Source organism: Terrapene carolina, unplaced genomic scaffold, assembly GCF_002925995.2.
Source record: "Terrapene carolina triunguis isolate 2854851 unplaced genomic scaffold, T_m_triunguis-2.0 Scaffold131, whole genome shotgun sequence".
NCBI classification, from domain to species: Eukaryota; Metazoa; Chordata; order Testudines; family Emydidae; genus Terrapene; species Terrapene triunguis.
Window position 1 is genome coordinate 17,548,071 of NW_020664482.1, and position 11,336 is coordinate 17,559,406.

Below are 11,336 nucleotides of genomic sequence, written 5' to 3' on the forward strand. Positions count from 1 at the left end.
TAAAGGAATATATCAGTCTGTAAACGTTCTCTCTCTCTCTCAAAAAAAAAAAAAAAAAAAAAATCTGCTAAATGCATCCCCAAAGGAATGAGAGAGAGACAGCACCTCTGATTTTGCACAACATTTTTTTTTTGCACAAAGGATAAGTTACTAAATTAACCAGTGGCACTCTTGTTCCAAATGTAAACTGTTTAAAGTTCTGGGCTTCCCTTTATGCCCACAATAGTCTGTTTGGATCCCAATTTAATGAATCACATTAAGCTACATGAAAAATATTGAAAGGCATTGTAAGTATTCCTATGAGAGGTATATTGTAGTTTAATCCTAAACCAGCAAATGAGCAAACATTCTTCTGAAAAGGAAATTTTTATGGATCTCTGGATCAGTGTCAGATCTTTGTGGTATTTCTGTCAGAACTCTTCCTTAAAATAAAATCCCAGTAGTTTCATAGCTATGCTGATTAGTCTGGCTACTGCTAGTGGAAATGGTAAAGAGTTGAGATGTTCATTGACGTTCCAGTCGAAAGCTTTCTCACTTGGTAAATGCTAACCTTTCAGTGACTCTATTCATTAAAAAAATTTTCTGACTGCAATGGGTACCTAGGATGGTGATGTGAAAAAGTACAACTTTAACTATCAGGTCTGTTTCTGCAGGTGAATTAAAAAAACAAACATACGTTTACCTACCTTGGCAGATAACCTCTCCACATGGTATATAATTGCCAACACTTACTAGCCTTGGTAAAAGACGTATCAATTTATGATGTTTCTTTACTAGCTAAATATTCCTGTGAGCATTTGTAACGCTATTTACTGAGCATGTGCAGCTGGAAGTCAGTCTCATAATGCATCAAAATATTTGCTGGACAGAGACAAAACAGTTGAGTTTTTCTTCAAAGTGAATGTTTATCAGAGCACTTGTTTTCTTTCCAGGAAGTAGGGGATATTTTTGTTCTTATTTAACATATGATCCATTCTCTAAGACAGTGGTCTCCAAACTTTTTTGATCGTGCACCCCTATCAGTACAAAATTTTTGAGCACGCACCCCCTGCCACCCCAAGCGCGCGCGCAAAAAAAAAAAAGGGGCTCCGTCCCCCCCCCCAACCGCCGAAGCGAAAAAAAAAAAAAAAAAGCCACCCGAAGCGGCGCTCCTCTGCTGCGCACCTTGAAGGATCCTCTTGTGCACACCCCACTTTGGAGACCACTGCTCTAAGATATTAACATTCCTTGCTTATTTTAAACAATCCGTAAGAAAGTAAGGTGAATTAAAAGATCTGTGTGATGGGGAGAGAAGGAAGGAAATGAAGGAAATTCACAGACTTTCATGTACCAATGTGTGGTCTCAGCAGGGTGAGAGAAGAAATATGAGAGCCGAAGACATTTTGTGTTCTATGACAATGGCTCTGAACCTTTCTGGGCTACTGTACCCCTTTCAGGAGTCTGATTTGTCTTGTGTACCCCCAAGTTTTACCTCACTTAAAAACTACTTGCTTACAAAATCAGACATAAAAATACAATAGTCTCACAGCACACTGTTACTGAAAAATTGCTTACATTCTCATATTTACCATATAATTCTAAAATAAATCAATTGGAATATAAATATTGTACTTACATTTCAGTGTATAGTCTATAGAGCAGTATAAACAAGTCATTGTCTGTATGACATTTCAGTTTGTACTGACTTCACTAGTGCTTTTTATTAGCTTGTTGTAAAACTAGCAAATTACTAGATGAATTGATGTACCCCTCGGAAGATCTCTGTGTACCCCCAGGGGTATGTGTACCCCTGGTTGAGAGCCACTGTTCTATGATATGAAAAAAAGGACACAGATTAGGCCATGAGCGTGTAAGCCACTCCACAGTTACAGATGTGTGGAACTCTGTTAGTAGGGTGCCAGATGGGTGCAGGGGTTCACCCACGCAGATCAGTTTGCAGTATTGCAGCCATAGCGAGTAGACTCCACTGTAGCTGTCACAAAGACTGAAAGTGCTTGGGCAGTAATTGGTTTTGTGTGACCCTTCGTATTGCATTAACAAGACTAGAGAAAATCTCTCTGTTGGGTTTAAAGCTTTATGTTTTGTCAGCTGGTGTCCTGAAAATGTTATTGTGGATGAAATTAAAAGTAGGACAAGTCTGGAGGTGGTGGGCTCGCTGTCTTTGCTGAGACTGCTGGGATGGATGGTGCAGTTATGGCACTCCCAGAAGCTATTGTACTGTTTGGATCCAGAGATTTTAAATATGTACCAGAGTCAAACTTGGGTCAGTATTTACTGTGCAGCTGTCCGTGGGACCACGATTATATTTGCCATATTATGAGTGTCCTAGATTTTCTATTTAGTTGGCCTTTATTTGGTGAGGTATGAACTACCTTTGTATACTAAAGGATTTGTTCAAAACATCATTGTATTGTAGAGGGTTTTTTTTTTTTTTTTTTTAGTGATGCCTCAACAGAAAAAAAACACTTATTCTGCAGATTGAAGGACAATTGACTGCATTTACCATCTTGGGCTCTGTCCCTATAAACACTTAAGCACATGTCTAACTTTTTCCCATGTGAAATGACTCACATAGGCAAAGTTAAGTACGTGGTTAAGTGTTGTTACATTTTTGTTGTGTCTCGGGTAATACCAATCACTGATGCAGGTCAAGTATTTAAAATAAGAATAGAGATTAAAAAAAAATCCCTACAGTTGACCCTGTTGAGATCAACTGTGCATTGCTAGTTAAACAGCAAAACTAGCTTGACCTTCTTGGTCAATTTCACTTTTCTGGTAGTGATGGACTAAGACCAAATCCCCCTTGGATGTTTCCAAAATTTGGGCAGAATCTGAATTCTGGGGCTATGACCTATCTTGACTTTTCTGGGTTTTGTTCACTAGCAAAAATACTTTTTTGGTTATCCATTGTGACGGGGGCAGCCCCCATTCTTCTGTTACCTAAATTCCTCCAGATTTTTCTTTTCTACAGTACCTTCACAAATACATGTTCATTTTTTTGCTCTCTAGTCTGTGCTCATGCATACTAGCGCTTCCCTTTGGTAGCAGGTGCAGCCTCTTGGTCTCCACCACTCTGGCCCTTGCTAACTGAAAGTGTGAGTTGGATGAAACTGCTGAATAAATCCTAATTTAAAACATTGATACTGTGCTTCTCTCTACCAAAATAAGATGGTTTGTGCAGCAGAATAGCCCTGAGGACAACTGTTGGTGGAGATGAAACTGAGATTGTCGTCAGGGCTCATCAGCATTTATGTAAATTAGTTCAGAATATCTAGGAGCGTGGCAGGAAATTTGAATAAAACAGTCTTGCCTTTAAAATATCAGGAAAAAAAATTGCTGTAAAGAAACGTTAAATGAATGTGCTTCAGAATCCAGTACAAATTTCCTTGTGCAGCTGGCACCATTCCACACCCTTGATGCTCTTTATTTTAAAGGGTCCTGCTGTCTACAGGCTTTAATGCTAGCAGTATTTTAACAGCTTTTGTTTTTCTCTCCCCCCCCCCCCCCCCCCCACTTAGCATTAAAATATGGGAAATACCCTTGCTGATCCATGCTAGGTTGCCTGCCTGGTGCCCAAGCCAGAGAGTTGTGCAGATCCTGTGGAAATAACTGGTATCATATGTCAGTTTCTTGGCAACTCATCTGCTTTGGCTTCCTGGAGAATTCCAACTCCTGGCAGGCTCAGTTAAGCTGTATTTATAGTATACTTGCTACTATCCAAATGCACTCATCAAATAACTTTTAGTTTGCAGGTGTCCAGGCTACACTGCCAAAAAAATAAAAATAAAAAAAAACCAACTCCAAAACCTTGTGTCAGCAAGTCTCAGAGCCCAGGTCTGCAGACTCAGGCTTGTGCCACAGGGCTAAAAATAGCAATGTAGATGTTCTTACTCAAGCTGGAGCTTGGGCTCTATAACCCAGCAAGGGGGGTGAGTCTCGGAGCCCAATCTCCAGCTCGCGTGGGAACATCTACATTGCTATTTTTAGCCTGCACTCTGAGACTTGCTGCATGTGGTTTGTTCGTTTGTTTTTGTAGTGTAAATGTACCTTATAAGGCGGTTGTCCTGAATATTTGACAACTGTTTCTTCATGGTAGAAAAAGCCATTCATAGCCATCACTAGACCAATAGATAGATAGATGCTCAGCTGTCGAAGGTTCCTGCAGTAAGGGCTGGTTCCAAAGCCTAATGTAGTTAATAGAAAGACTTCATCAAATTACTTAATTAGGGCTATAGCCAGCCCGCTTAAGGGCCACAAGAACTTGTGTGCACAGAAGACTGCCCTCCATTCCAGTGACTCCTCTTTTTGCTATGCCACTGCGTAAATCCGATAGGAATCTAAGATGAGCATAGATGAGAGGCCATCCTTCAATATTCCATGCATCACACGCTGCTTCTCCTTTCCAAGGACTCATGAGCAGTAACAAGGCTGCCATGCGTTCAGATGAAGTAGAAAATTCACTAGTCGTCCATAGCCTGCCCTTTTTTGGGATGAGAGGTGCAAGACTTTTTGTAATGTGTTCTCTATTCTTGGAAGCTATCCAATAAACCCTTTAGCATGTGTCCTGGGGAGGGCTACATTGAATCTGCATCATGCTGGGCTAGTGTTAGGGACAAGCTGCAGATGTGGCATTATGAGTTATGCTCTTTGCTGAAAAAACAATATGCCAAATATTTTCTAAAGCAAATTTTACTAGAAAATGTAACACTTGAATAGTTTGAAAGTAAATTTTCCAAAGCTTCACATCAGCATATTTTGATCATGGGCTAGTTGGATGCAGAGGGTGTGTGTGTGTGTGTGTGTGTGTATGTATGTGTGTGTGTTGCAATTTGTTATAAAATAAACAATACATAATTTGATACCCATATTAAAAATTCTATGGGTAGACAATACATTTCCCAAGAAATTTCTGAACTCCACAATCTCCATATGTTTTAATATTGAAACAACGAGCAACGAAGCCAGTAATCTTTAAAAGGAGAGAAATTTTATTGGTTGAGTAATGTGGGCTGTGGTTTGCTTTCATTTTAACAGTTATGGGGACCTGGGATAGATGGTTAGAGAGGGATGAAATATCTGCTAGTGGAAGAAGGCGACAGTTCATCCATCTATACCTGTCTTGGACCTTTGCTTGTTTGAGTGTTCTAAGAAAAGGAATCAAGTTTGAAGAGTCTCTTCCCAATGCCATTTAAAGTATGTTAGTTTTTCCATGGCTAGTGGGTCCTGTCTCCTGGTAACTCAGGCCTTTTTACATCAAGTTGTTCTGTCTCTCTGAGCTGCTATTGTACATTGTACAACAACCAGCATTTGGGAACTCTGTTCACCTCCTCTGACATCGTGTGTACCTCTCACACGGTAATCCTAGGAGAGCCACTTTTACATTCAGAAGCTAAAAATGTCTGATGTTCTGTCCTGTTTTCAGAAATGGCATTAACTGTGATGCATCAGTGCTAAAAAGGTGTCAAAAGAGGTAAATGCCAAGTCACAGTGCAGGAGCACACCGGAGAATAGAAGTTAGATGGAGAGGACCTACTCGGTCATCCAGTCCATCTCCCTGTCAATGCAGGATTGCTCCCTATAGTGTTCTGTCTAATGTCTTGCCCAGTTTAGTTCTAATTTTCCCAGGCAGTTGGATTTCTGCTCTGCCTGCTCTGAAGACTTTACTGTTGGGAAAGATTTCCTGACATGCAGGCTAGCTATCTCTTTCTTAATATTGCCCCTGGGAGGCCGGGAGAGCGATGCTGGTGGTAACCTGCAAGAAGAGGGGAGTTTGGAACAGGCAGCCAGAACAGTCCAGCCTGTCTCAGTCACCAGAGTGTGTGAAGCTCACAGGGGCTGGGAGGTGGCTATGTGGCCAGGGATAGTGGCCTGGGCCACTCCTTTGCCCATTGCCGGGGACATCTTTGCTCTTTGAAGTTAACACCATCCTCAGGAGGTCTGGCTTTGCTTCCCTCAGTGAGAGGAGAAACCCACGGGAGCCTGGCACCCTTAGAGGTGGTCCCCTTTCAGCTTGCAGTTGCTTACAATGCTTTATGTTCATGTTCACATTTCAGAGCCAAATCAACTCAAGCAAAGAGTGTTCATCATCTGTCTCCTCTTGTGTGCCGTGGGCAGGACACCTCCGCAGTGCTGCCTTCCCTTTGACTTATAAAATGGGCATGGTAAAACTGTTGTGAATAGAGGTTACCTGCAGAATTCCTTAAATCCTGGATTGACAGGTGACCCATTCTGTGCTCTCTTCACTGGCTATGCACGTAAGTGTGTCACCATCTTAGTTCTTGGTGCACATACAAATACCTAAGTGTTTTATGGAGCAAGCAACACACCCAAAGCGAACACTTGCTAAATCCTAGCTGTGCGGTGAATCAGTTGTTCTGTACAGCTTTACAATTCCTCTCATGTTTGTTTTGTTCTTTTTCTTTGTTGTAGCCTGGCTGTACAGTGTGAGTCTGTTTTTTGGCATTTAAATGCCTTACTGTGTAGAAAGGAAGTCTGTGTTGTCTACTCCACACCAGGAAATGCTCTTGCATAATTAGTCAGACCTCAGAACAAACAATCTTTCATGGCATGAAAATGTCGTTTTGTTTAATTCAGTAAAAACTGTAAACACTGTTGCAACAAAACAACTGTCCTCTGTTCTCAAGTGTGTCCTGAGTGTGGAGTTGGTATAACTGACCCTCACGTTGACTCAACTAGTGCAAAAGCCCTTATGAAACCACAGACAATGGATGGAGAAGGCTTCTCAGCAGGAGCAAATGTTGCATGTTTATATCTGGAGCTATTATTTCTGATTCTCAGGCTGTCTAAGTGGCAGAGCTTTTCCATTTGCTAAAGCCATTTTAAGCTCCTTTCAAGTTGATTGATCTCTGATTTGCTCCCTTATGCCCTCAGTGTCTTTCAGGGAATAACCCAGAAGAGAGAAGAAAGGGTTAGGATGCAGAAAACTTCCAAGGGTTCTTGCAATGCTTTGCCTTTGCAGAATATTGCTCTATTGTTTAATATTTTTATTGCAGAATATTTGAACAGTCTGTTTAAAAAGAAAGAATTTGCATGGAATGTTTATAATTCACTTCCCTAACAGTTGCATGAACATCTTGGAGTTTGCAGTCGGGACCCTGGCAGTGCTGAGCATAGTCAGCCATTGTGAATCAGGGCTAGCAGAGTTGCCTATTTAAGGAGATTCTTACACTGGAGTATGGTTAAAAGAAAATATTTTGTGCCAATAAGATTTTGCCAATAGATTCCTATCCTGTCTCCCTGCTGTTATTAACTCTTATTTGAAACAGTTTCATTCTCAGTCCAGCCTCTCTCGTCTCTTATCCCTCTTCAGTGAATCCATAACTCTATGTTTAATGCATTGGCACCGGATGACTTAGAAGTTGTTATGCTGTTGCCAATTAGCATCATGACGTCGTTACAAGCACAATGCCATGTCAGGGCGAGCTGTGCTTCAGGGAAGGCTTCGCCTTTCTACCAGTAACTCTGATTACTAATACAGATGGGCCCACAACAGCAATATTTGGATGTGGATTAGCATCAGGTTATGGCTTGGGTCAGAGATTGAACCAAGGCCAATGATTGGGTTTGGGTTGGATGGTATAAATCAGGGGTCGGCAACCTACAGCACGCGTGCCAAACACAGCACGCAAGCCGATTCTGAGTGGCACGCTGCTGCCTGCCGCGGTCCCGGCCCCCAGCCCCACTCAGCCCCCCCGCCCACCGTTCTCCCCTGTGGGGGCAGGAGGCAGAAGCTTGGTCCTGTGGCAGCCAAGCTTCCCCCCTCCCCCGCTTCTTCCCCCAGCGAGGTCTTTCCTGCCCCTCCTCCTCTCCTTCCCTGCGCCGATCAGCTGATGGCCCTTGCGAGGGGGAGGGGGACAAGTGGCAGTGCGCTCGCTGCTCCGTAGAGGAGGCAGAGAAGAGGTAGGGATGGGACCTTGGGGAAAGGGGTGGAACAGGGCATATCCCTTCCAGCCCCCTGCCATGAGCCGCTCAGGGCAGGGGGCTGGGAGCACCCCCATGAGCCAAGCACCCCAGCCCTCTGCCCTGACCCCTGAACCCCCCCCACACCCCCCCCCTTCCCCCCCCCCCCCCCCCGCACCCCCCCCCCAGGCCTGGGGTCCCGGCTGCCGGCCCCTTGCCAGCCGGCGTCCTGGCCTTAGGCCCCGCTCAGAACAGAACCCCAGGCTGGCAGCGGGCTGAGCAGGCTGGCGGCGTAAGATCAGCATTTTAATTTAATTTTAAATGAAGCTTCTTAAACATTTTGAAAACCTTGTTTACTTTACATACAACAATAGTTTAGTTATATAATATAGACTTATAGAGAGAGACCTTCTAAAAAACGTTAACATGTATTACCGGCACGCGAAACCTTAAATTAAAGTGAATAAATGAAGACTCGGCACACCGCTTCTGAAAGGTTGCCGACCCCTGGTATAAATTTTGCTGAGCTGTTCTTGTGAGATTTCAGCCTAAAATGATGGTAAATATTGTCCAATGTTCACACCTGAACTCGATCAGAAAAACAGGTGTATTTGACCTTGGAAGTGAACCAGAACTGTAACTATGGAGGCTGTTATGGATCCTGGTGTTTGAATCCAACTCCTCTCTGTCTTCCGCCCCCAAATTTTGAATTTGAAGTTCTGGGAATTTCCTTTCCATGTCTCTCAAGCAACGTTAACATTCAGACTTGTGCTTCTCCCTGTGAATTTTGTTGATTTAAGAGCAGGCTGGCACAATTACGCACTAATGTATAGTTGCTGTATTTTACCCAAATCGGGTGGTTTGAAGTTTACAAGTAAGGTGGCTCTTTAGCAGGGTACAGTTTTATTTTTTCTATGTATTCTAAAGTATCTTGTCTACAAAGTGGGCCTTTCCTTCACTTTTTTTTGCACAGACTTGCAATTTGGTTGTGAGCTTTCTTTGTATGTGCTTTGTCATCCCTTGCAGTGAGTTATACTTCCTTTTCTTTGAATAGCATAGAGGTTTTGTGCCTTACGCTGCTGGTAATTGGACAGAAGCAATTTACTGAGGAAGAGCAGAGAACTGGCTCAGCGAGTTCCTCTTTTGTCTTTCTTCCAGGCTGTCCCTTGTCAGGGTTGCCTGCCTGCAAATATTACACAGTTTTGTTTTTGTATTTGCTATTGGAAAATCTAGACTGCCAGTGCCAGGGGTTAATACATTTGCCACCCTTTCATTAACACATGTAGGTGGCAAAACAAGGCCTCATCTGGAGTACTGTGTCCAGTTTTGGGCCCCACACTACAAGAAGGATGTGGAAAAATTGGAAAGAGCCCAGCGGAGGGCAACAAAAATGATTAGGGGGCTGGAGCACGTGACTTATAAGGAGAGGCTGAGGGAACTGGGATTGTTTAGTCTGCAGAAGAGAAGAATGAGAGGGGATTTGATAGCTGCTTTCAACGACCTGAAAGGGGGTTCCAAAGAGGATGGATCTAGACTGTTCTCAGTGGTACCAGATGATAGAACAAGGAGTAATGGTCTCAAGTTGCAGTGGGGGAGGTTTAGGTTGGATATTAGGAAAAACTTTTTCACTAGGAGGGTGGTGAAGCACTGGAATGGGTTATCTAGGGAGGTGGTGGAATCTCCTTCCTTAGAGATTTTAAGGTCAGGCTTGACAAAGGCCTGGCTGGGATGATTTAGTTGGGGATTGGCCCTGCTTTGAGCAGGGGGTTGGACTAGATGACCTCCTGAGGTCCCTTCCAACCCTGATATTCTATGATTCTAAAACAATGTAATTGCAGTGTGGCATTTGAGGACGTGATGGCTGACAATTCAGTTGGAATTTGGCCAGAAATACCACATCATGATTTAGCTCAGATAGGGATGGTTGATTTTTAACCTCAGTCTGGGACAGTCTCTGAGTTAGTGTTGAACCACTGTCCCAGGTTGATGAGATACAAAGTAAATAATGGTGGTTTATTTATTACAGGGACTTCCAACACAGATAATTGCATTGTCTTCCCAACTTTCCCCATGGTTTCACTAGGAAAAGGTGTTCTTCCCTTCCTAACCTAACCTGCTTAGTAGTGATGTTACTCTTGTTATCATTGCTTTTGCCTTCTAGCCTGCAAGTGTCTGCATTTTGGTGGAGCCAGAAGAGAAATGATCCCTATGCCGTGTATGGATAGTTTGCAACATACTTTGTGCTCACAAGAGATGCTTTGTTAATCATGAAAAATGCTTATTAATGTTTTCCTTGTTTCCTCAGCTTCCCTTCGAGGTGGAAATTTATTACATCCAGCATGTGATGCTCTATGTTGTGCCCATCTATCTGCTGCGGAAAGGAGGTAGGCCTGCAATCAGTCTGAGCCATATTACCCTACTGATATCTGATAGGTTGGAGTTAACTAATTAAGCACAACCTGTTTCATTATGTCTCCAGTTCTTCTAAGGCAACACTTTGCTTTACCTGCCATTAGCACCCCGGGATTATTATTGCTGTTTATTTGTTTTGAGGTAGTGCCTAGAAGCCCTTATGGCCCAGCACCCCATTGTGCTAGGTGCTGTACAAACACAGAACCAAAAGACATTTCATGCTCCAAAGAGTTTACAAGTCTGCATCGGCCAAACACGTTCTCTTCCTAACAGACATCCCTGCCACCTTGTGACTTCGAAGACACTTGATTATGTTTTCTTGCCTTTTTGACCAAGGTTTGTGGTAAAAATGCACTTGATTGCAGGAGTTCAATTTTTTTTACATTTGAAAACTCGAAGACTACAAAGCTATGTAAACTTTTGCCCATGAATATAGTAGTCTTGGATGCCTCCAAGCATGGAGTACCTGGGGAGAACTGCTGTTCTTAATGAACAGGGAGGGTCTCTCTTGTAGCACTAGCTCCCCAGGTGAATATGAATCAGTCAGTGTAAAGCACTTTGTTTAACTGTGAAGCTTTGAGGAAATCTAGTGTGAGGTATTGGTGAATCAGGGATAGCTCCTTCGTTGCCCCCTCCTAACAAAGTACTTTAGTTCTTCTTCGAGTAGCGTCCCTATGGGTGCTCTCCTTCTGGTGCTCGTATGCCTTCGATGAGAGATTTTCGGTAGCAGTACCCATTCAGCCCACACATGCACCCTAAGTGCCCTCGTGCCCCGTATCAAGGCTATACAGGGCTGCGCGGGCAAACCACCTCAGTTCCTTGTCAACTGCCTGGGCTTGAGACTGAGAATTCAGCGTGTCCGCTTCAGTTGGCCAAGCTTGCACTGTCTAGTTTGTTAGCTGGCAGTTTATTTTTTTTTCTCCCTAAACCACAGCAGAGCAGGAGGAATGCGAGTTTACACACACACACACACACACACACACACACACACACACACACACACA

At 43.3% G+C, this 11,336-nt stretch overlaps 1 protein-coding gene across 4 annotated transcripts in view; it reads left to right on the plus strand.

Annotated features, from left to right (window-relative positions):
* TMEM164 (transmembrane protein 164) overlaps nucleotides 1–11,336 on the plus strand; it is a 93,195-nt gene that overhangs the window by 70,618 nt on the left and 11,241 nt on the right. For all 4 annotated transcript variants that reach the window (XM_024217402.3, XM_024217404.3, XM_024217405.2 and 1 more), the window contains one exon: nucleotides 10,226–10,304. In XM_024217402.3, coding sequence (XP_024073170.2) covers nucleotides 10,226–10,304 — 79 coding nt within the window. The remainder of the gene's footprint in view (nucleotides 1–10,225; nucleotides 10,305–11,336) is intronic.